Below are 24389 nucleotides of genomic sequence, written 5' to 3'. Positions count from 1 at the left end.
GCCCAGACTGAATGAAGCAAAGACTGAAATAATGTTGGGAGGTTTTCATATTAGAGTGTTAAAAAAACCTGCTATGTCATAACCCCTACAAACGAGTACATTCGCTTACATTTTATCATAGGCATAATTTTTAAAAAAGTCTCTAGAAAGGGGCATTCTCATTACAATAAAGGACCACTTTAGTCCCAATTGAAATGAAAAGAAAGAGCACAGCTTACATCTAGATACCAAGTGGTAATTTCTAGGGAAGCATAAAATGCCAAATGTGTAACAATTATGTTTTATAACTCTGTGTTCAAAGGACTTAATAGTATTTTATTGCACAGAGAGGCTTCAGCTCAAGCAGACCTATTTTACTGGAGTGCTCCCTGCCTTATGTTGTTAAAGCACTTCATCAACTTTCTTTCTTATTATCAGCAGGAGAACGACAAGATTAATTTTTGAACAATCTAAGTGGCCCTAAAAATCTGGCAGTAACTAATTTCACGAAGCAGATGTCTAAGCTAAACCGATAAACAACATTTCCTCAAAAATATCGGGGGCATAAGGTACTTGATATTAGCCCCTCCAGCATTCTGATAACTATCACTACATTTAATATTATTGTTCTGCCCGGCCTCAGTGATGACAGATACAACCATTCTTCCTAAGCATATATTAATAACATTTAGGGGGTAGGGGAGGGAAGTGTGGAGGGCCTGTATTGTTTATTTTATCCCCAACACTGGTCACAAAAACATTGACAATATTTTCATTGCTCCTTGCTCTTCATTTTTAAATGAATAAATAAAAACAAACAGCTGGGGGGAAATTTGATCAGCTACCAGGCACAGTTTAAGATTCCCTGGGCAATATACAAGACCGTCAGGGTGGAAAATCAAAACCGTGACATACTGAAATGTGTTTCTTTAAGCAAACAAAAACAAATTGCATTGCACACTCATATTGTATGAGCCAGATCTATCCCATACAAGTGTATCATCTACAGTATCTTAATCCATCAGCTACAAATCATGAATATGGTTACCGCCTAGGCAAAGGCAGAGTGCATAGATCTTTGTTCTAAAAGGCAGTCTTGAGTTTTCTTGCAGAGGTACTCAGAGGATGCTACTGTCTAAACGATTTATATCATTGTAAGCAAAATGATTGACTTTTAAAACAGAAAAAAGAGTGGGGGGAGCTGGTTATTGCCTTAATGAAAAAAAAATCAATGGAAGTAAAATGAAGACATGAGATTTTGTCTGAGTTGCCGTTAATACTACTGAAGAGCTATGGATATTAGAAGGTCAACAAATAAATTAGTCCAAGTGGTAAGAAATGAATGATTTGAGTTCAAATCATATTGAGTGCAAATTATTCACTGCCTATTACCCCAGGTAATTTTTACCCGTGGTGCCTCAATTACTGTTCCATAAGCAGTAGTGCAGTTTTAAGAGCTCCAAGTTCCACTGAGCAACCTCCAAGTAGCTGGGCTGGGATAGCTGACTTTATAGCGATGGATCACAAAGTGTGGCCCTTCTGCATAGGAACCCTTATGAAAGAAACAGGACTGCATTCATTTCACCAAACTGGTTCACCTTTTATGTGTCAGACATTAAAAACAGACCCTGTGTTTCTTAGGAAGGAATTAGGACCGTTGCCGTATACTCTTTCCTCCACGTTATTATGACATCAAAATGGTAAGAATGAAGATCTCTTTATGCTCAGCTGAGTGAACTGTGCAATAGCTGTGTTTCATTTGGGAAGACAACATACAGTATCTCTTGGGATTTCAGGCTTAAGCAGGCAACAATGAAGCTATATGTGGCTATCCTAAAGCGCCAACATTAAGGGATTTCAAAACATCAATCTCACTCAACAAATGACAAGATGGAGCCTGTAGAAACCCTTTAGGTTTGGGTATACTTATCTCAAGAAACCTCTGTTGACATTGACAATTCCAGAATAACTAATTAATAGACACTAGAAGAATGCAGTAGTTTTGAGAAAAGGATGCTAGTTCAGGGACAGTGGCAGGATGTCACTAAAGCAAAGGTTGGGATCCTCTAGCTCACAAGCCAAATTTGCCCCATTAGGCATCTCCATTTGGCCCACCAGGTCATTTCAGCCAAGCTGTGACCACCTGCCCTGCATTTGATGTCATATATAGTGCCAGGTGTGGGGCCAGTAAGGATGGGGTTTGGCTATAAGGAGCTATGCAGGAACTTCTAATTGCAGCACTTCCAAAACACCTGACAACCAGCTGGCTGTCAGGCATTTGCACTTCGACAAATGTGAGGCACAGGACATCATTATTACATCAGATGATTGAGCAGTGGGTGATCCCACCCACCTGTCAGAGTTTGCTTGCATGGGTGGGGGAAGGTAAAGATGTGACCTGCTGGGACAAAACAGTTCCCCAACCCTGCCCTAAAGAGTGACTTCTAAGAATGAAGGATACCAATAGCTAAGACATTTGAAACAATCATATCTGGTTTACTGAGGCTTGAATAGATTACTAGAGATGGGGAAAATCGGCCAATCTTAATTTCCCAATTCGGCCAATCTGGGTCTTTCCCAACTTTTTGATAGAATTCTTGGGAAATGCTTTGTTTCCCATCCTTACATCTTATGCCACCTAAACTAACCTTATACATTGACCCTTATACATAAAAGACTCAAGTTGCAAGTCCCTGGATGATATGTCAAAATGAATATTAACCACCTTTGCATATTGCTTATGAGAAAGATAATAAATGATTGGTGTGAAATAATAATAATAATAATAATAATAATAATAATAATAATTTATTTATACCCTGCCCATCTGGCTGGCTTTCCCCAGCCACTCTGGGTGGCTTCCAACAAAACACTAAAATACAATAACCTGTTAAACATTAAAAGCTTAAACAGGGCTGCCTTCAGATGTCTTCTAAAAGTTTGGTAGTTATTTTTCTCTTTGACATCTGGTGGGAGGGCGTTCCACAGGGCGGGTGCCACTACCGAGAAGGCCCTCTGCCTGGTTCCCTGTAATTTGGCTTCTCGCAGCGAGGGAACCGCCAGAAGGCCCTCGCCGCTGGACCTCAGTGCCCGGGCAGAACTAGCTTGGGATCTGAGCTCCCTCACCTCAGTAACCCTTTCCCAAAAATAACCCTTTTCATTGGTTTTCTACTGGTTCATATGATTTTCGTGCACCCACTGACAGTGCTGAGTGAATGTGCATCATCATATCGACTTCTAGGAACTGTAGTTTGGTTTCACCAGACTTTATCCATTGTATAGCATCTGTTACAGTGAAAAACCATCTAGGAATTTAACCCCCTTCCCACCCCACAAACCAACCAGTAATGAGAGAGGGTTTTAGATCTAGATGGGGGAGGGGACAAGAAACAAGAGGATCATCTGACCTAAACAGAGATGATATGAAACAAAAGGCTGCTTGGTTGGGTTATCCAGTCAATGAAAGTCAGGTCTCACTAAAAGTAATGCTTTGTAGGTGCATGTCTGTGCATGAACCTACAAGGCTTTGGGTGAATGGTGTATTCTAAGTATACCCAGAATCTTATTTGGTATTCTGAGCTGGGGAAGATCTTTGCAGAGAAATGGCACTCTGTTTGTAATACAGCCAAGCACTAGGGACCTAACCAATTCATATTCCAAACCAGGTAATTACAATATTCAGGAATATCACTATAAACAAATTGGTGCTCAGTTGCTGAAATACGTGTCTGAGTGAAAATACTGTTTGTCGAACACACATGAGAAGGGACAACTTTCTCCTACATACACCAACACAGTCAACTGGACTTGGCATATCACAGTGCAATATGAAATTATCACTTCTGACACAAGTTTCAAGGAGGTGCCATTTTCCTGCCTCCCACCTTCTGTGTGTTGTAAAAAAAGACATTTTTTGTGACTTTCAGTCAAGATCTGAAAAACAAAAGGTGTGCGTGTCATTTAGACTTTTTTTTGCTTTGGGTGCAAAATGTCTAAGGCCAATGTCTGCACATACAACACAGGTTGCCCTTCTGTCAATAGCAGTCAGTGGGGTGGCATGGGCAGGGCAGAGATGCTCACCTGGCTTCCGAATGCGGCACATCACTGCCAATCAAGGAAGGGGTCAGAGTGTAGTAATTGCTCCTAAACCTGAAACACAGCTATGCCCTCTTCTGATCTAGACTGGATTGGCTTGGAGGCATGAGAAGCGGGAAGGAGGGAGTTGGCTATTCTCACTACTTTCTTGATGAAAATATGATCCGCAAAGGTATTGTTTGCCACCCAAAAGAAGCTGCTATTTGTGCTCATACCCATGCCACAAATCCAGTCTGGATGTGGAGGGGAGCACATAGCTGCTGTTTAATATATTGTGTAGTTTGACCCAGATATCAGGGGGAATGCTCAATGAAGGTAACAGTTCATCCACATGAATGTTGGGGTTTTTTTGGGGGGGGTGTACCAAGAGCAGTTTTAGGAGGAAAATTTAATCAGGAAGCGAAAGGTTTAAATCATGATATCTACCTGCATGAATCCAGTTTCTACAACTATGCACTTAAAGTTATCGTGCAGTTAGAGCCTTTGAGCTACCATAATAGTTTCTTTAAACTGAATAGTCAATTAATAAGTTCAAGGCAATACTAAATTGGACTTGGCTGATGTGTCACTAATCCCAAGGGGATTTAAATAATTTTTAAAAGAAGCATATCAGGTACTTTTTGGCACACTCACACCAGCCTAACAGGATTTGGATTAATGCACCACAAGCGAGAATCATTGAAAATTGAATTGATTCAGGGGGAAAATTGTTCCTCTACAACAATGCAGAACTGTGAAAGTCAACCATAAGAAACAGAGAGCATACCTAATGGTGTGAAGCAGGGATCACTCCTGATTATTAGCCATGGAGACAGAGGCTGATGAGAGCTGGAGTCCAACAAAACATGGAGGGCTAGAGGCTCCACATCCCTGTTCTAATGAAACCCAACAACTGGCTTATCTTAGAAGTCTTCCGAAGCACCATGTAACCCTTTCTGACCATCACTTTCCACAACAAGAAATGTCATTCTAACCTATTATTTCGCCCAATGTTAGTCACAAATTGTGTATCAAAAGAGCTGTATCTCATGAAAAGCTTTTAGACCCCACACCTGAAATAGCAAAAGAGTGAAGCAGTCACTAACAAACTTCACTTGTTAAAGGGAAGGCTGGAAACAACACAAAAATAAATAAAGACATTTACATGTAATGCACTCGAACAACATTTCCTTCTCCACAATGCGACAAGCAGTTCACAAGAACCAATATACTTGGATGTCCCAGCATCTGAAACAATTTACAAGTATATCCAACTAGGTGCCAACCTGTAACATCCCTTTGCATTGAGCTGGAAACTAGATATTTCATTTACTCTTTCCTACTGCTACTCAGCTGGTGCTCCTTATTGATATTTGCAGAGGACTAAAACGACAAGTGCAGTATCTAAATTGCCTTATTCCCCACACATGGAAATTCCAAAACAATATTAATGTAATTAGAATAGATTGTGCAGCCTGCAGTGACTCTTGCTTGCATTTGTCACTCTGCTTCATCTGTGATAAATCACTGTATCCGAGGAGGGAATTTTCGGTCTCATTTCGCCAATGAACAACAGAGTGCCGCCACGTGACTGGAGTCTGAATTTCAGTTCTAGCTGGCGCACAGTTGAGTCGAATAGCATTTGGCACAATGCAGAATAGAAGCGAGTCACTAAATGGCTGATTTACTAAATTATTATTGGATGAGCCTTTGCAGTTCCAACGGAAAGTGCGTCTCTTCATGGTGTGTTCAAATTGTTCTGTGTTTAAATATTCAGCATGAGGCTAATGTGAACTGATGAAGTGAGACTACAAACATTCACTTTCAATATAGGCAGAGAGACAGAGATGCAACATATCATGTGGCCTGCAGAGGTGAAAATGATTTATATTTAAGGATGCTGCTGCTTGCTTCTAGTACTTTAAGGTGCTCTTAATTAGTCTGGTGTTGGAATGAGCAAATTTAGGACACAGGGAAGGACACACATACACACAAGACAGACAGACAGACAGAGAGAGAGAGAGAGAGAGAGAGAGAGAGAGAGAGATTCAACTAGGCTTCTTTAAAGCTACAAAATTCCAATAAGATCTGCTTCAAAGTCCATTTTTAGCCAAAGATCTTCTGCCTGAATTTTTCTCATGCAAAAAAAGAGACTCTCTTTCCAAGAAAATCCAAAGGCGCAGTCAACAAACATGTTTGAAGTATAACTCTGGTTTGTAATTATATGACTTATGCAAAGGGGGGGGGGAGAGATAATTTCTTTACTGCCACCTGCTGGAGCTGGCAATAACCCTTTGTCACACTAAAAGAACAAGCATCCTCACTTTAGAGGACAGATACAGCAAACATTTAAAATACTGTGATCCGAGATACTTACAGTAGATTAGAATTTTTTATTGGTACTGTGTTGCCATAACAACATAAACGCAGCAGATGACTTAAGCTAAGCTTGCAAAGCAAAAGGCTGCTCATCTGGCAGTTAAAATGAATACAGTTCACTTCACAAGTTCCCCATATGGACCCTTAGTGTATGGTAATGAGGATACCATATGGTGAGAAAAGAAATAGCAGAGAGAACAATTGTGCTCCACTGGATGGGTGAACTGGGTAGGAAGTTATGAGAAAACACAGGAGAGAGATTTGTCTGTGTGCTCTCTAGCTCAAGGGTTCTTTCAGAAGGGGATTCCTCTAGTCTTCCCTTAATCCACTTCTTAATGCGTACATGTACGGATGTGACAAAGAAGCATATTGAACATTTTGCGACATCATTCATCATAAACTGTCAGCGGTGTTTACAAATCAGCCCCGGATGATCTTATACATCAGTAATTCTTAAAAGGTAACCGTGATAAGGTTTAAGACAAAGTGCAGGGAAATTTAAGCACTCCTGACAAGCAGAAACATTAGTGGTAATCATTTTAGAAATGCTTGCATCTTTTCTGCATGCATGTTTGGCTGTAAATAATGCTGGAATGTATAACAGCTCTTCGAAAGGTAGGTGGGAAAGCGAAACAAATAATATTTCTCTCTCTCTCTCTCTCTCTCTCTCTCTCCCCCTCTCCAAAAGATAAAACAAGTAATTGATTAGAATCACAAAGAAGAATTTGTCACAAACACAACCACATCCGCACCGTACAGAATGTAGGACTAACCAGATCCTCAACCTGGTAAGACAGCTTGCTTAAGGCTGCAAAGTCAATTTTGTACTACACATGCTTCATAAAAGATGAATATAAATGCATTAGTTAGACACGGTGAGCTAAATTAGAAGGTCAGGCAGGGCTGGAAGGCCTGAAAAATCACACAACCAATGACTGTAATTACTCTTTTTTTAAGTCTATTAAGTGGTGTTGTTCTATCAAGGCTCAGGGGTATAAGACATGAAGTACAAGATAAAGTAATGTGTATTTATTACTCCCACAGGATCAATTTACTAGATATTTTCAGCTCCACGGAGCAAAATACACAAATGCAGCATTTGTTGCTTTCTTCAAAACTGTGGCATATACTTTTTGCCCCAAAGCACTGCTGCTCCTGGAATAAAAAAGAATTGGTTATAGGGGTAGGGGCTTTTCATTTGTTCCACCATTTCACTGTGTACATGTGTGTATTGGCATATATAAGGATTTTAAAATCAATACAGCCATGTAGCCAGTTCAGTCAAGGGAAGGGCCATGTGAAAGCTCCTAGGTTGAATCTCCAGCATCAGGAATAAGGAAACTGTAGCCATTCGGATGCTGTTGGGTTACAACTTCCAGCATGCCAGATTATTGGCTATGCCTGGGACTAATGGGTGTTTCAATCCACCAGCATCTGTAGGACCACAGGTTCCCTGGCCCAAATCTCCAAGTATGGCTAGGATATCCTGCTTGAGACCCTGTAGAGCTCCTGGCATTAAGGGTAGGCAATACTGTGACATTGGCTAGATGGACTTGGGATAAGGCACCTTCCTATGTTTCAATATTCGGCCAAATTGATTAAGTGACATGGTCTAAATATACAGGCTGGTTTAAACATCACACCACTCTTTCATATGTCGGTGCTCAAGCTGGCCGTAAAGTTCAGCTATATCCCTTGGAAAGTTTCTGTGTCCTTGTAGGTGGCTTGTGCTGCTATGGAGATCATGCCTGCGACTGGGCCAAGCCACTGGGATAAGCATTAAGAAAACATTACAGCCAACTGCATGGGGCACTAGAATCATGTTTCAGTTGCTTCAACTAGGCTGACAAAGCACACACAAAAAAATGAAAAGTGTCTTCCACCTTCAGGAAAACATTGCAAAGGCACAGATTAATATAGCAAAAGGATCTATGTCGTTCTTCCTATTCTTTATATATTAAAGTTTTGCCATGGATTCTAAATTACACCATCTGCTCTAATCGTTTGCTGAGTAAACACTGACCCACTTAGAAAATGCACTGGAATGTATACATATTTCTGCTGACCTTCAGAAAGAAAAGAGCTGCTTCCCAGCAATTTGTATATGACTCTGCCCTTCAGCTGTCGGAGTGTCACTGTTTTGGAGTAATCCCCGATTTTGGACTTTATACACTACCAAAACTAACCACTGATGACTGCCTGGTCTCAGTGTGATGACAACTGCAGCCACCCAAGAGAATACAGTTGACATTTAGGAATTTCTTCCCATACCCTTGCCAATTAGTGAATCATCAAATTTTGAATTTGAGTATATGTTCCTCCTCCTTTACATCACTGTGGAAGTTAAATTGAGAAAGGAAGATGTTTCAAAGGCCATATTAGGGGTATGAAAGAAAACAAGTAGGAACAAGGGTGAAACTGGGTAAGAATCCACTGATTCTGAGTAACTGCATTTGTGGGGTTTTAAACTAAATTTTAGGTGTAGTGCCTCATCTTGGCCTCATGCTGTGGTCCTGATCCAGGCCAGATCTTCTTAAAATTTTAGTCACTAAAAAAGACATATGACCACACACACTCCAGCTTCTAGGAAGAACTAAACTGACTCCTCCTACTGACAGTCAGCTATTTTAAATGGCAATCTTCTAATGTCAACCATTTTTATTTAATGCAACCTAAAATATCAATACTGTGTCAACATTGAATCTTTTTAGAAATCAACCATTCTCTAATGCTTAGACCATATTACCTGTAATGAAATGACCAAAACTCTAACAAAAAACTATACGATTTAACACCCATGCTTTCTCCTAGAATTCAGGCTTGCTCACAACATCTGCTATCTTTATTCCGCAGCCAACAAATGAGAGGGATTCAGCCATTAGTGTCAAAAGTGCAGAAGGAGACAGGTGCCCACCTGTGCTGCATTCTATAAATGAGTCTTGAACTTCAAATCCAACTTCAAATTCTTAATATGTGCTAATTGTAGACATACAAACAGAAGGGCATGTTTATTTGCTCATGGATTTATTTAAACCATGGAGCCACTGTCAACTATAACCCCATTTAGGTTTCATGGGAAATGCTGCAAAACATTGTTTCATTTTATTTAGCCACAAGAAAATATTATACTAAGGCACAATAAGCTTAGACCCTCAGTGTACTGGTCTATGCTTTTGTCATTTCCATGTTTATTGAAAAGATTTAAGTGTCTTTTGGCGTATGGTGGGGGTTTTTTTTGTGTGTGTTTTTTTTGCCAAAGCAGTTTTCCAGTCACAATCCAGATTCTTGGTATTCAGAAGTTCTGCATAATCAAATGCCACATTATGTTTACCTTGTGATCCTAAAACTACACATATGCCACCCGCAGTATACAACTGCATAGATTGTAGGCAACATTTCATGGATGAGGTGGCCTTAGCTGCTGAGTACACTAAAACTTGAAAATTACAGACCCTGCTATGAAGCTGGTCAAGAGCCCTGAAGCTGCACTCAGAGGCATATCTCAAAAGCAATCATTGTAAGGGAAACTAAATGAACAGCCCATTACCCCTTCAATAAGTCCTTTGGAATTTAAAACAAATAGCTGGACACATTTGAAGCAGGCCACTTTTTTTAAAAAAAAAAGCTGGTGAATTAGTGGAAATTAAATAGTCAATATTAAGATTGAGGACAGATGGTTTATTTCTCAAAGGTTGCAATGGTGGTGTGTTTGTTGAGCCTCTGGGTTGTATTTCTGAGGTAGAAGCGCATATGCAGAATGATGGCATGTCATCTGGGATGAGGAATGCGTGAAGTTACCACACTCCTGTTCTCAAGCGCTTACCAGCAATTCTGTACAGAGCCTAGGCATGTAGAAGCATGCAGGCTCTGCTGGTGTGCTATTTACCTTGCAGAACTGCAGTATATAGATTGGATGTATAGAGTTTATACACATACAGCTTGTATGTGGCGCAGGCCCTGTGCACTGGGTCGTGGTCCCTACATGGAGACTGAAGGGGGGCAGCTGGCGGAAACCAACTTCCCCTCTCCATACATTGATCCTACATGACAATGATCTGGACAGTACCAAAAGTCTCTTCTAAAACAAAATCAAAATGCTGTTACCGACTTAGGCGTTGAAAGACACAAACACACAGTCACAATCACTTTGGGCTGACCTTTGGCAAGCGTTCAGGGTCACCGGGGTGCCTTGGGATGACTTTCTGTAACCTTTGGAAACCATAGTCAATGGTGGGTTCATTCAGAGCTGAAACAACAAACATAATAATTATATAATAAGCAGTAGGACAAGGTGCAACATCGAAGAGTGTATTAAATTGCAATGTGTGTGTATGGGGGGGGGGCAATCTGGAAACTATCATAGGAAACTCTCCCTTTGCTCCTTTCCATTCAAATCAGCGATGACTGTGAAGCTGTGGTTCAAACACTGTTTGAGGTGAGATGCGAGGCTTTGGTTGAGTATCTGTGAAAAGGGGGCAGCAAGTTTCGCTCTCTATAAACAGCTTTTGAGCAAGAAACAATTATAATCTGTGATGCAATTCATTTTTTAAAAAAAGCTTTGTACCCTGCTTTTCAAGTTTTCCATTATTAAGTTGTTAGATGGAATCTTTTTTGATTGTGGATTTAAAAAAAAAAAAGCAGAAGGAAAAGTCTCTTGTGCTTCCAGACAAACAAAATTATGTATATTTTCCTTGTGAAATACATGATGTGCTTTTAGGAAGAGAAATCCAATCGCTGAATCCTAAAACCACTATTGGTTCATGCAAAGCTCTCAAGAAATTAACCACAAGGAGAGCCCTTAGGGTAGAAACAAACAAACAAACAAACAAACAAACAAACAAACAAACAAAACAAACAAACAAATGCTATTGCATAGTTGTGTGCCAGGCAGAGTGAAGCAGGGTGTGAGAGAATATGGGTGAAAAAGGGACAACCATTTTAGTGATTACAATACACTGGGGTCTGGCATAGCATAGGGCAAGGATCCATCAAATGGATGCCCTGCCCTGCCCCACCTGCTACGTTACCAGAATAGGTTGCTGGGGGACGTTCCCATCTCAGTGTATACTGGAGTAGTACCCCTGCCCCCGGTAACCTGGAAGTGTGGCATCTGGCCCTCCAGGGCCACCCAACATAGGGCCAAGGGCCTTATTACGCCAGCTCAGGACCACTGCTGCCCCCTGGCTCAATGCCACCAGTGTGCCACTGCTCTGTTTGAACTGTGTCTACACCATCGCTGGCTCATCCCCACCTCTCTCCATCTTTTTATGCATCAGCATCTCAGAAGGAAGGAGGTCAGGTGAGCGACAGAGCCCCACCGCACCAAACATCCACTGTTGGGGGTCATTCTCTGCGCACCACCCAAAGGGTAGAGGAATGGGTCATGGCAACACGTGACAGGGCCTTCTCAGTGGCTGCACCAATACTGCGTAACCGCTTGTACTGTAGGTGGCTGTCTCTCTGGTCGCCTTTTACCAGTTGATAAGTTCGAAAGCACGTCAAGTGCAAGTAGATAAATAGGTACCACTCGGGCAGGAAGGTAAACGGCATTTCTGTGTGCTGCTCTGGTTTGCCAGAAGCGGCTTAGTCATGCTGGCCACAGAAGCTGTCTGCGGACAAACGCCGGCTCCCTCAGCCTATAGAGAGAGATGAGCGCACAACCCCAGAGTCGTCCGCAACTGGATCTAACGGTCAGGGGTACCTTTACCTTTAAGGACATTTTTATTGCAGCAGGCTTTTACCCGCTGTTTTATTTGAGGTTACGCTTAATCTGTGGTCTGTCCCTTTTGTTATATTTTTATTGTTATGTTTTTTAAGTATATTTATTGTTGATTTTTTTCAATTATTTTCTATGACATTGCAATTTTTGTTTGTGGTAAGCTACCCTGTTCATAGTTCATAGGCACTAGAATGGTGAGAGAAAAATATTTCTATCTCTTTATAAATAAATAATAGACAAATGCATAGCTTTGAAGACCAGCCTTGCTATTATTCAAGTTGGAGATAAAATAAATCTCTTGCAATTATTCTGGTGAAATTCCGGGCTAACTTGTTACTTTGTATAGGTGAATAAATGGATTCATTTATAGACTCTTTTTGCCATTGTTTTTAATGAGAGATGGATTGAATGCAACCTCTTCTACCATACATAAAATACGTTCCTTCATTCCCCAATGTCCTTCTATAAAATGTTTTTTTTTCCACAGATGGAAAAAAATATCAATACAATTTTCTTTTTTTAAAAAAAACTTTTAGTCTAACAGTCAGTATTTGTATTCTTGACATCCATCTATACATTAAAAACAAAGTTAGCACATACTGTAGTTAAAATGCATTCCAATTACCCTAAATTTCAAAAGTACACTGAAAGTACTACCAACTTTAAAAACTGTATTAAATTCAAATAGGTCCCAAGGCTAATGGAAGCAATTTGTGTACCAACCCAAACTGACTGGCCTACTTTTCAAAATACAGGTATGATAATCTCATGGTTTTAAAAGGACATTTAAATTGAAATACTGTGAATATAGTACATAATTATACCAATAGCACCCTTTAACTTGTCAGCTTGTAAATCTAAAAGGCTATCAATCATTTCTAAAGAGGAAATAAACCTTAAAATTCTTTGATTGACTGTGCTTACTTTTTATGGGTTTTTTTTAAAAAAGAGATAGAGAAAGAAGGAAAAAATGGATTAAAGTGGCCAGAAATCCATTTACAAAAGTACATTGTTTTACATAGGTGAGTAAAAAGCCAATAATTACATCTCCAAAAGACATCTAAATCAAAGTAAGTACTTTCACCTCACTTATGTATTTTAAGTTGCGTGGAACTTCAGGCAACTTTTTTATTAAAATACTTTTAAAAATGCAATGCTTATTGAAGTAGCTAATAGAATAGCATTTTCATTTAAGGTAATGTAATCATTTTTGCAAATATGAGATTTAAGCCATTTTCTCCTATCTAAACAGTAAACTTTCAACCTGTCTCTTGTGTGAATTAACTAAAATTACACCCAGGTGTACAAAATCTGTCTATCTATGCTAGTGTATGAGTTAAGGCACAATATTTATTATTCTTTCCATTTTATGAATTACTACTTAAACCCTTGAGGAAGAACTTTCTTTCAGATTAGACTTGAAGAGTGGAAGCCTTGGAAGCTGTTTATGCAGCCTTTTTGAAGCAGTAACTTGTAAAATCCAACACACTTTACAGAAAAATGTAAAATCAGAGCTGGAGGTGAAATTTTCATGTTTCCAAAATTGTAACTTAATTTGTCATCCATCTTGCTTTAATATCCTTAAGAAAAATGTTGTCTTCTGAACTAAATAAATTGATAACTCTTATAAATATAACAAAGAAAATACAAGTTTTTGGATCTTCTATTTTGTTTCAAAATCAGAATTAAAAGGATTGTCTTTTTTTTTTTTAATAATTCACATAATCAGCTCCTGCTGTATCAATAAAGCTTTTGAATGTTAATTGAAAGACTGTCTGATATACAGAAAGGTGGAATCTGTATCTCCAGCCAGGCTACCAACTTACAGCAGAATGATCAACACTTAATATCAGCAATTAAAAGAACCTGTTCAAATATCATGTGGAACTGATAGCTTAGGGTTGTCTTGGGAAACCCGTTCAGATGCAGTGGGGAATAATTGAATTAGACACATTATAATGTTATTATCTGAGGAAAAATAAATATACTACATAGAAGCATATTGGAGATACCTCAAACCCCAAGACGAAGGACAAAGCTTGGGGTTTTGTTTCACATGCAACAATGGTTTCATTTATTTATCTCTTTCTCTCCCTTCTGCTGCTTCTCATACATTTTTCTCTATTATTTTAGTTCAACCCCTCTCCATCCATCCAACTGCTTTAAAATACTTACAAAAATTGCCTCTAAACATCAAGCATTTGAATTATACAACTAGCACTGTGGTGCCAGAAAGCCTCTTCTTTCCCCCCCTCCAAACATGCCCCCCTCCCAGTTATATTTTGGGATTAATCCTTCTCAAGGAATAACACTGTAACTCTGGAACTTATAAAATGTTTTCAAACCATGACATAAGCATAGTTTTGATAATACATTAATAATTATTATTATTATTATTATTATTATTATTATTATTATTATTTATTGTTTATACCCCGCCCATCTGGTTGGGTTTCCCCAGCCACTCTGAGCAGCTTCCAACAAAATATTAAAATACAATAGTCTGTCAGACCTTAAAAGCTTCCCTAAACAGGGCTGCCTTCAGATGTCTTCTAAAAGTCTGGTAGTTGTTCTTCTCTTGGTAGGGCATTCCACAGGGCAGGTGCGACTACTGAGAAGGCCCTCTGCCTGGTTCCCTGTAACTTTGCTTCTGGCAGTGAAGGAACCGCCAGAAGGCCCTTGGCACTGGACCTCAGTGTCCAGGCAGAACGATGGGGGTGGAGACGCTCCTTCAGGTATACTAGACCGAGGATGTTGATGTTGATAAAAATGGGTGTTGATTTGCACACACACATGCACACGCACACACACTTCATATACTGATTTTATTTTTGCTAACTTCAGATTTATAAGTTCTACCTTGAGAAAGGAATAATTGTCCTAGAATAAAGTGAACTGAACAAGGAGTATTGATAGGCCAACCAGTGTGTTGAAAAAATGTGTGTTGTGTAACTAAGTGCTGCATCTGACCATCTCATCCTTGGTTTGCAGGACCTGTGAAAGTCCTGTCAGGATGGTCTTCATAGTTTTTGTGTTCATGTCAAGACATCTTTCTTTTTCCAGAACACCAATATTATGGAGGAGGCAAGATGGTGAGGACATAACCGGGGGGGGGGGGGATGACAGAGAGTCTTCACACCTTCACAAGACTAAAAGGAAGCCAATGAAATTCTATGGCTGGATGGCAGCTGCTCAGTGTTTGGTTAACAGTGAAGCAAACTTATTGAATGCTGATCATAACACAGAAAATCTAAGCTCTAGGCATAACAAAATGGTAGCTTTAGATCCCCGTAATTAAATACACATGCATGAATTAGGGAGGCTTTTATAGGTTTCTAGCATGCTCATTTCAATTAACCAAATCTCTTCAAATCTCACATCATTGGGTATTTCCTGTACTTATCTCTTCCATTCCACACGGAAGACCAAGGCAACCTGTCTAACAGGCACACAGCTCATCATAAAGGGAAGGATGCAATTTCTGAATTATACCACTATGTCGTGTCTCTTTTTCCTAAGTGCTGCTTCTCACCTTTCTGCTTATTAACTAAATTGACATATTTTCTATTTCACATAGAGGCATTTAAAAAAACACAAAAAGCACTCTTCTATGTGGTAGCTAACATCAAGACGTTTCCCACCCAGTCCAGAGGATCGATATGGTAAGCAGGGCCTATAAGAAAAAGCTGCTACATGACTGTGTTCCTTGACATCCTTCATTCACATGAGGTTGTGACATGCACATTGGTCCAAGTACAGAATCCCAGAAGTTTAGAAGAAACCTGGGTGGTTTCAGGGTTCAGTACTACCCAGGCGTGGAACCTGGAGACTCCTTGGGAGGAGGTGAGGGAGAGAGCAGACAGGCCCTCCAGCAGACAGGCCCCCATGTTGTCAATGAAGGTGAGGAGCAGCCAGATCAAGACACTCTCAACCCAAACCAGAAGTCTCCACAATGGTTGCCTGGGTTCCTGGCCAGCTTTTGTCCTTGCCTCTCATCATGTCCAGGGCTGGTAGAGATAGTGAGCTTCAGGACTGCCAGTGAATTGCCAAAATAAATCTATGCAATCCCCCTCAGGAAGAGGGAACATGGGAGCAAGCAGCACTGCCTGGATAAGGGCCTGGTTCAGAGCAGGGAAAAAGTGGAGCCCCAACCTTTCATATGAGCTCTCAGTATGAGCTCTAGTGAAAAGCCTTCCTGACCAGAACCTCCTTTGCCTCTAGGCGTGACCACAAATATTATTCTTCAATCCTTCACACCACATTTTCAAACGCCTCTCTTGATGTGCAACATCTCCCTTGAAGAAGACACGTTGCACATGTTAGTGCAATGACAAACAAACGTATCTGATGGGATAGATGGATGGATGGATGGATAGATAGACAGACAGACAGACAGACAGACAGACAGGCAGGCAGGCAGGCAGACAGATAGATAGATAGATAGATAGATATGGCAAACAAGCATTTATTTTTCTGCTTATGAGACAACGCAGACAATGGCAACTAGGAAACATGGCAAAAGCAAACCAACCCAAATTCACCAGGAAACCCCATGTCCCTCTCTGACCATATACTTCTCAGCAAGCAGTGGCAACACAACAGAGCCACAAGATTGATATGGCAAGTTCCCAACCATGCACCTTTGTATGCAACTAGGGCTTTAATTGGCCCCCGGAGAAGCATAAAAATCTACTTAACACACACATCATCAATGGAAAGAGTATATTTCGCAAATCTCACATGCAAAGAAAGTTTTCTTTCTTAATTAAATGCCATTAAATGGAACCATACAAGCGCAGGGACTGTTTTTGTTGTGGTTGTTGTTAATATGATCTACCCTTTACTGTATAAAGCTTCCTTTTCATTAAACTGCCCCCCCAAAAGTGTTTATTCCCATAGGCAATGGAAAATGGAAGTGGGAGGAGCAACATCCTACTATGGAGACACAAGGCTTGGGTGTTACAGAGGCTATTGCAAGACTAACTCAGAGTTTCCTTGCTTTTTATGACTTTGTGTGTCTCTTTCGCTTAAACATATTCCTGGGAGTTTAATTTCCTTTTCTTAATGGTAGTGTGGCATGATGTAATTCTTTTCTCAAAATAGAAAGATATGTAGCTAATAAGAAATGTAAGATTTCAATTTTGCAGCAACCTAGAGTCTAAATAAACAGTCAGCACATTCATCAGATTATAAATAACATTTCACAACCAAATCAAACTACAAAACTAGCACCTGTGGTCCTTGGGTTCTTATGGCGACTGCTCTTTATTCCAATTAAAGGTGCAGCGGGGGCCACTTGACCTGCTGTTGTCAAACATGACCATATACATACTGTGCTACATTTATATGTTTATATACACATACATTATATACATACATATATACAGTGGTACCTCGGTTTTTGAACATCTCCGCTGACAAATATTTCGGAACTCGAATGGCATAAACCCGGAAGTAAATGCTTCAGTTTTCAAACACACCTCAGAAGTTGAACAGGAAGCACGGCTTCTGCTGAGCGCTAAAACCCTGAAGCCTAGCTGTAGGCTATAGTTTCGGTTTTTGAACGTTTAGGATAGGGCCGTCTTTACCCGGGGGTGCAAGGGTTGCGTGGTACCCGGGCACCAAATTCTGGGGGGCACCAAATGTATACCTACTGTATACTGGTCCCTCTCGATTGGCAGCAGTGAAAAGCAATGGAGTGAAAGTCTCCGCTCCCCTCAGTCTGTTACTCCGTAGCTCCAAATATTCCTGATGAGTCAGCATTTTTTCCACTGCGTCATTGTTACTGGTGAGCGAATCCCCCCCAAAAGGCTCAACAACTTTGAATTCGCCCCCGCCCTTAAAAATGTCAACAACTTTGGCTCCCCCCCCCCCAGAAAAGCTCAACAAAAGTTAATTTGGGGGCAGCTAAACTAAATTTGGGGGTCTTGGGTGGATTGTTGCACCCCAGCAGCACATATGCTAAAGACGGCCTTGGTTTTGGAACTCAAACAGTCTTCCGGAACAGATTACGTTTGAAAACAGAGGTACCACTGTATATATAATATCTCTCCCCCCCCCCCACTCAACATAATCCAGAAACTTGGCTTCAAAATTAAGGTTTTGTCCACACTTCCACTAGTCCTGTTCCTAGAAAGAATGGGTGCAAGTGGTTTTGCCTTTGCCCTGCCGCCTTCCCCTGGAAAACCTGCTCTTTAGTGCTAAATTGGAACAAACAGTAATCCATAGAAAACCTGATCTGGTTTCCTCAGGGGAAAGCAGTGGGGCAAACAGAGGTGTGGATAAGCCCTACATGTCAGTGGCAATTGTGAGCAAGTGAGGAATGCAAAGCTATTGCGGAAAACTGAACTTTTACATTTGCAGTAGTTATTGAGAGTGCCACATGGGTGCCCATTACTACCATACATTATCTACACCAACCATTGTCAAACTGTTGCCTCCCAGATGTTCTGGGCTACAACTTCCATCCTTCTCAACCAGCACTGTGCTGCTCTGGCTAATGGGGCATGTAGTCCGGAACCTCTTGAGGGAACCAGCTTCACCAAAGCTCAGCGGCACTCTTTAAAAATAAAAACTAAGACAGGCAACACCAATCCCGTACCATAAAGCAGGATTATCCATCCGCAAACACAGTTTCCCATTACACATGTACTTCCTTAGAGATTAACCTACATAAACCAGACTATAATGTGCCACCAACAGAGAGCAGGAACAAAGGAGGTCTTTCCATGCTGAGCCTGCATGATTCAGGAATATTTAATATACCAAGCCATGGAATGAGTAAAGCCTTCCTGTCTTTTTGTCTAATAGTGCCTGTAGGTTGGAGCAGAGACCTATAGCATAGCATATGGGGAAGGAAAAGGGCCGATAGTGAGAAATGCACCATATTTGATGAAAACACACATTTCTCAAGCTGGTTCTGTTCATTTGTTGATCCACTAAAGGAACTGTATTTAGGTGAAGATTTGAGATAGCTCTTTATATATGACAGCCTACACCAACCCGGAGCTCTCAGGAAGTTTTGGATTGCAACTCCCATCAGCTCCTGCCAATACAGTTTCTGGCTGGGGTAATAATAATAATAATAATAATAATAATAATAATAATAATAATAATAATTTATTATTTATAACCCGCCCATCTGGCTGGGCTTCCCCAGCCACTCTGGGCGGCTTCCAAAAAAATATTAAAATACTTTAATACATTGATTGGTGGTACAGTCTAAAACATTTAGAGGGCACCAAGCTTACTAATATCTGATTACATTCATTCTTCCTGTCAGTAAGGTATGGCTGGCCATACGATTGGGCCAATAATCTGAGGCTGAATCTTGACAAGATGGAGGTGCTGTGGGTTTGCAATTCCTGTATCCGAGACTTAGATCGGCAGCCTGTTCTGATGTTTTTTGTCTGGGATTCCTCCTGGATTCCAACCTGACACTAGAATGTCAAATGGCTTCTGTAGCTAGGAATGCTTATGCCCAGTTTAGGTTGCTTCACCAGCTACAGTCATTCCTGGACCAAAATACTGTAACACACTCTGTGCGGAACTGCCCTGGAAGATGGTTCAGAGGCTGCAGCTAAACCAGAATATGGCTGCAGCGTTGATAGGTGGCATAGAGAGAACAAACCTGAAACTGCGGCACTAGCTGCCAGTGAGATATTGGGCCCAATTCAATGTATTAGCATTAGCATACAAAGCCCTAAACTGCTTGGGACCCAAGTATTTAAAAGAGTACCTTCCCCTCAGTGGTGGTGCTTCAGGAATAACAAAATTATTACTTCTTCTTATTTATTAACTTTATATGCCACCCTTCATCCAAAGATCTCAGGGCTGTTCATAAGATAATATTCCTGTTCACCCAGGTATTTGATAGCTGGTAGATACTGTAACTAGTTAGCTTTACATTATCGGCCATGGTGGGATACGTTTTTAAATGTTTGTAATGGATTTTATATGTTTTAGGTATGTTTTGATTTTATTTTTAGTTGTATTGTTACTTCATTTTTTGTCTTTGGCTCTTGGCAGGAATGGTGGGCCAGAAATTTAAAATAATAATAATAGTAAAAATAACAGGAGGAGGAAGAAGAAAAAGGGAATATCTATAATAGTAATGCTTGTAAACGCAAAGAATGTGTAATAAAACTTTACGGAATTTTATTGAACATGAATGTTTTGAAGAAATAAAAATTTGACTAGCAGCAAAAGAACATGTCAGGACTCAAACTGTGTAGGGGCAAAAGGCCCTGTCTCCCAATGTCCCCATGAGTGCCAGCCCCACCTACCCCACAATAGACCTATTGTAAAGAAACATTCCCAAACCAACAAATGCATTCTAAATGCAGCACACCTACTATCCTAATATTAACAGCCCTTCCTTCATTTCAGAAGTAATTAGCAGATTTTACACCAAACGGAAGTAGTACAATATTGAACTGACCATGGAGAGTAGGAGAATAAGTGCATTTAAACTATTATTACTAAAGTAGCCTGGCCTTTAAGGGGGTGGGAGGAGGGAGCTGAAATTCTGTAGCTTTAAGCAGCCTTTAAATTCAATGCCAGCAACATTACTTTCCCCTATAATTGTTCGGCTTATATCCCAAAGAGTTTTGACAATAACTGTTATCAGGAGGGGAAATCATAGCAACCTGTCTGATAAACATGTTTCCCTGCCCTCACACCCTGGTGAGCACTGTGACACTCTACTTTTATCATCTAGTGTGTGCTCAGAATGAGCTTAGAACAGCAATTGCCAGGAATAGGCAGGCGATAAACTGCATTGATTTAACACATCTTGTTTTCAATCATGCTCGGATTTTCTGAGCGCGCATTTTTCCTGTACTCCAGCTTGTAGCTTTTATCTGACGAGCTGATCCCTTTTCACTGGAAAATGAAAAGGTCGCACAATAAGACACGGTTTACTGGAACTCCAACACGCACCGGGGAAAGTATTTTAGATAAATACTGGCAGACATAGTGGAGCTGAATTTCAACACCACAATTGCTTAACAACAATACTTATTACTCTCCTAGAACAAGCCTACAGCACCTTACGGCTCGCAGTAGGGAAGAACACCAAGTCAGACGTGATAGTGGGGGGGAAATAAATAATAAATAACAACCTTCTACAAGACTGTTTAAAGATATGGGGTGGTTTTTTTTAATATAACTGAGCAGAGAGGAATAAGAGAAGCATCTTTTCAGCAGTAGCCACTAGCCTATTGAGAAGTTGGCAATAAGCCACATCCCATGGGCCAATATAAATTCCCAAGTAAATTGAGTAACCCAGTTTGGTCAAATTAGATAATGAGAGAAGGGAAATTATATGATGAAAATGTAATCTAACTAATCAATAGCGATGGATGCTGGACAAACCGCTTCTTCCAAGGTTGAAATCCCAAGCATCCTTGCTTAGAAGTAAACTTCATTGGTGTCAGTGGGATTTAACTTTGTTTAGCATCGAAGTGCGAGCCACAACTGGTTTTGTATAGGAATCTGCCTAATACCAAGGCAAACTATCTATCCATATAACCTAGCATTGGCTACTCTGGCTGGCAGCACATCTCCAGACTCTCATTGCCTCCTATCTGGTTCTTCGAAATGGAGGATGGAGGATTTCAACCTGGGACTTTCCACATGCAAAACTATTTGTGCCTTCCCAGACTATGTAAGTATTAGAAATATCAATGCATAAGTCCTTTTTGTAAAAAAAAAACTAAACAAAACATTTTATTCCAGAAATGCATATTTTAAACAGAAAATGGTCATATCTGTGGATCTGCTTAAACATAACACTCCAGCTAATTTATTTTTTAAATATTTGTTGTAAAAAATGGTTTTGCGTTTGAGAGCCTGAAAGCCTCAGACCTTAATGTCCCCTCGGGCGCTGGTTCTTATTGGCTACTGATTTCCCCTCCTCCTTTATACTCACTGTCTTGGCCTCATTTGACCACACACCCATGGTTGTGGCAACCAATGTAACTTTCTTTACAGGTATCCATGACATCAATAAAAGAAAACTTGGTGGGATGGCAGAGCTCACCTGACCTTTGGTCAGTGACACCACAGCTGCTTGCTGGGAGGGAGAGGGCCAAGGCAGCAGCAAAGCTGGCACATTATCTATGTATTACTGGGCACATTATCTATGTATTACTGGGCTGCAGCATGATAGGAGAAGGAGACTGAGTTTTCCCTGTGCAGCACAAAAGGTGGATTGTCTACTTTTTTGTTTCAACGCATAGGGTTTTGCTGTAAGAACCAGGATAGAACCATTTTGCATTTTCAACAGCATCCAACATTAGTTTTATGTTTCTGGGTCCATCCCCTCTATAGCAGGCTTAGGCAAACTCGGCCCTCCAGATGTTTTGGGACTACAAATCCCATCACCCCTGACCACTGCTCCTGTTAGTTAGGGATGATGGGAGTTGTAGTCCCAAAGCAGCTGGAGGGCCGAGTTTGCCTATGCCTGCTCTAAAGTATAAGAAATAGCTGTTTGTCAGAAGCAGAGCATTGGATGAAAGCACCAGTAGTCTCATTTGGGACAGCAAATCGTGTTCCCTTTCTAAGGAGTTGCCTCTTAAGTAGTTTAAAGCTTAGGAAACCTGGATTACCTTTCTAAAAAGAAAGAAAGCCAGAATACTTTTTGTTTTATGGAGGCAAAGTCCTTGGGGGATTGTTTAAAACCCAACTAATATTCTTGAGTGCTGAAGTTTGCAGTGATACCTTTTACACGATCATATGTGTGTAAAAATACTTACTGATAGATGGTCCTTATCTGTTACACATTTGAGGAAGCTAAGGAGAGGAAGTTATTCTGTCTAAATATCAAGAGTGACTTATGCTCTAGGGCTTTTGGTAAGTGGGTTTTCAGAGTGCAGCATTTCAAGAAGACACATATTTGTATTTAAGAAAAGCTTCCTTGGGGATGATATCTTATTGAGGTACTTCTATATTCACTGAGACACAAGATGCTTGGGTGATGGTGAGGAGAGAAGCGCATTTGAACATAACGTACAACCCAATGGTTCATTAATTAACTTCTCAAGTTCCAAAAATAATAGAATGTAACATCACCGGCCCAAACTTCACTTGGGCTAAAGTCAATAAGAGCTCTGTCACTGCCATGCAGCCAGGGATGTCATGTCTAGAGACCCCCACAATTGTGTTCTGTACTGTAAGGTGGACAGCAGTCCAATCTATCCATCTTTGTGCATTTTATACACTAGTAGAAGAAGGATGTTTCACATGTGCACATTCATTGCTTGATGACAATAGCTTGAACAAGTGACTTGAACGTGTGAAATACCACAGACAAAATTTTATATTACTTGACATCATCTCAAAACAAGCTTTCCAAAGGAGTCGGTAGACAGGGTCAGGCACAGACCATCAACTGTTGAGTAATGAACCAGCACAGAGATGCACACAATTGTCTAGGTGAGATGAGGCTAAGAAAGTAGAATGCGAAGGGAAGCCCCAAATGTGAGAGCTGGCATTATTGTGTCTGTTAGTGACACACATCCTCCTCTTCTATATAATGTAATGATATAAATATATACTACCTGATCTGCCAGAGGCAGTTCCAGATATAATTTTGGAGAACCTGCCTTGGCAAGTCCAGCTCAGGACTAGGATCCCATGAAATATACAAAGATGGTGCAATCCTTTCCTCTGGAAACTACTTTGAAAAAGCTAACCTTAGATGGTTCCCTCCTTCAGATAAGGAGAAAGTAAGAAGAGACTTATGAATCAATTATTGTTTCTATCTCTCTCCCCTTTCTAAACAACACTATGGGCAAACCTTTTCAGACGATGAAGGCCATTACAATAGCTCCCCTCCCCCTGATATACAGCAGGAAATTATCTATACAGTGTTACCTTGGTTTAAGAATAGTCCTGTTTACGAACAATTCAGTTTACGAACTCCATAAAACCGGAAGTGGTGTCCCAGTTTGCGAACTTTACCTTGGTCTAAGAACAGAATCCGAATGGTGGAAGGGCACCGGCGGTGGGAAGCCTCATTAGGGAAAGCTCGCCTTGGGTTTCTGTTTAAGAACGGACTTCAGGAATGAGTGAAGTTCATAAACCAAGGTACCATTGTACATAGTAACACTGAATTAAGATGCCATAGAGTAGGAACATGGGAGTCTGCCTTCAACTGAGACAGACCATTGGTCCATCCAACTCAATATTGTCTACAGTGATTGGGAGTGGTTCCTCCCCAGTTTTTCCTTCCCAA

At 40.5% G+C, this 24389-nt stretch overlaps 1 protein-coding gene across 8 annotated transcripts in view; it reads right to left on the bottom strand.

Moving 5' to 3' along the window:
- Positions 1-24389, bottom strand: part of EBF1 (EBF transcription factor 1) — a 370285-nt gene that overhangs the window by 30322 nt on the left and 315574 nt on the right. For all 8 annotated transcript variants that reach the window (XM_083423165.1, XM_083423169.1, XM_083423166.1 and 5 more), the window contains exon 11: positions 10590-10678. In XM_083423165.1, coding sequence (XP_083279291.1) covers positions 10590-10678 — 89 coding nt within the window. The remainder of the gene's footprint in view (positions 1-10589; positions 10679-24389) is intronic.

The sequence above is a fragment of the Podarcis tiliguerta genome (genome assembly GCF_965153285.1).
Source record: "Podarcis tiliguerta genome assembly, chromosome: 2".
In the NCBI taxonomy this organism is placed as follows: domain Eukaryota; kingdom Metazoa; phylum Chordata; class Lepidosauria; order Squamata; family Lacertidae; genus Podarcis; species Podarcis tiliguerta.
This window is presented reverse-complemented; position numbering and strand designations above follow the sequence as displayed.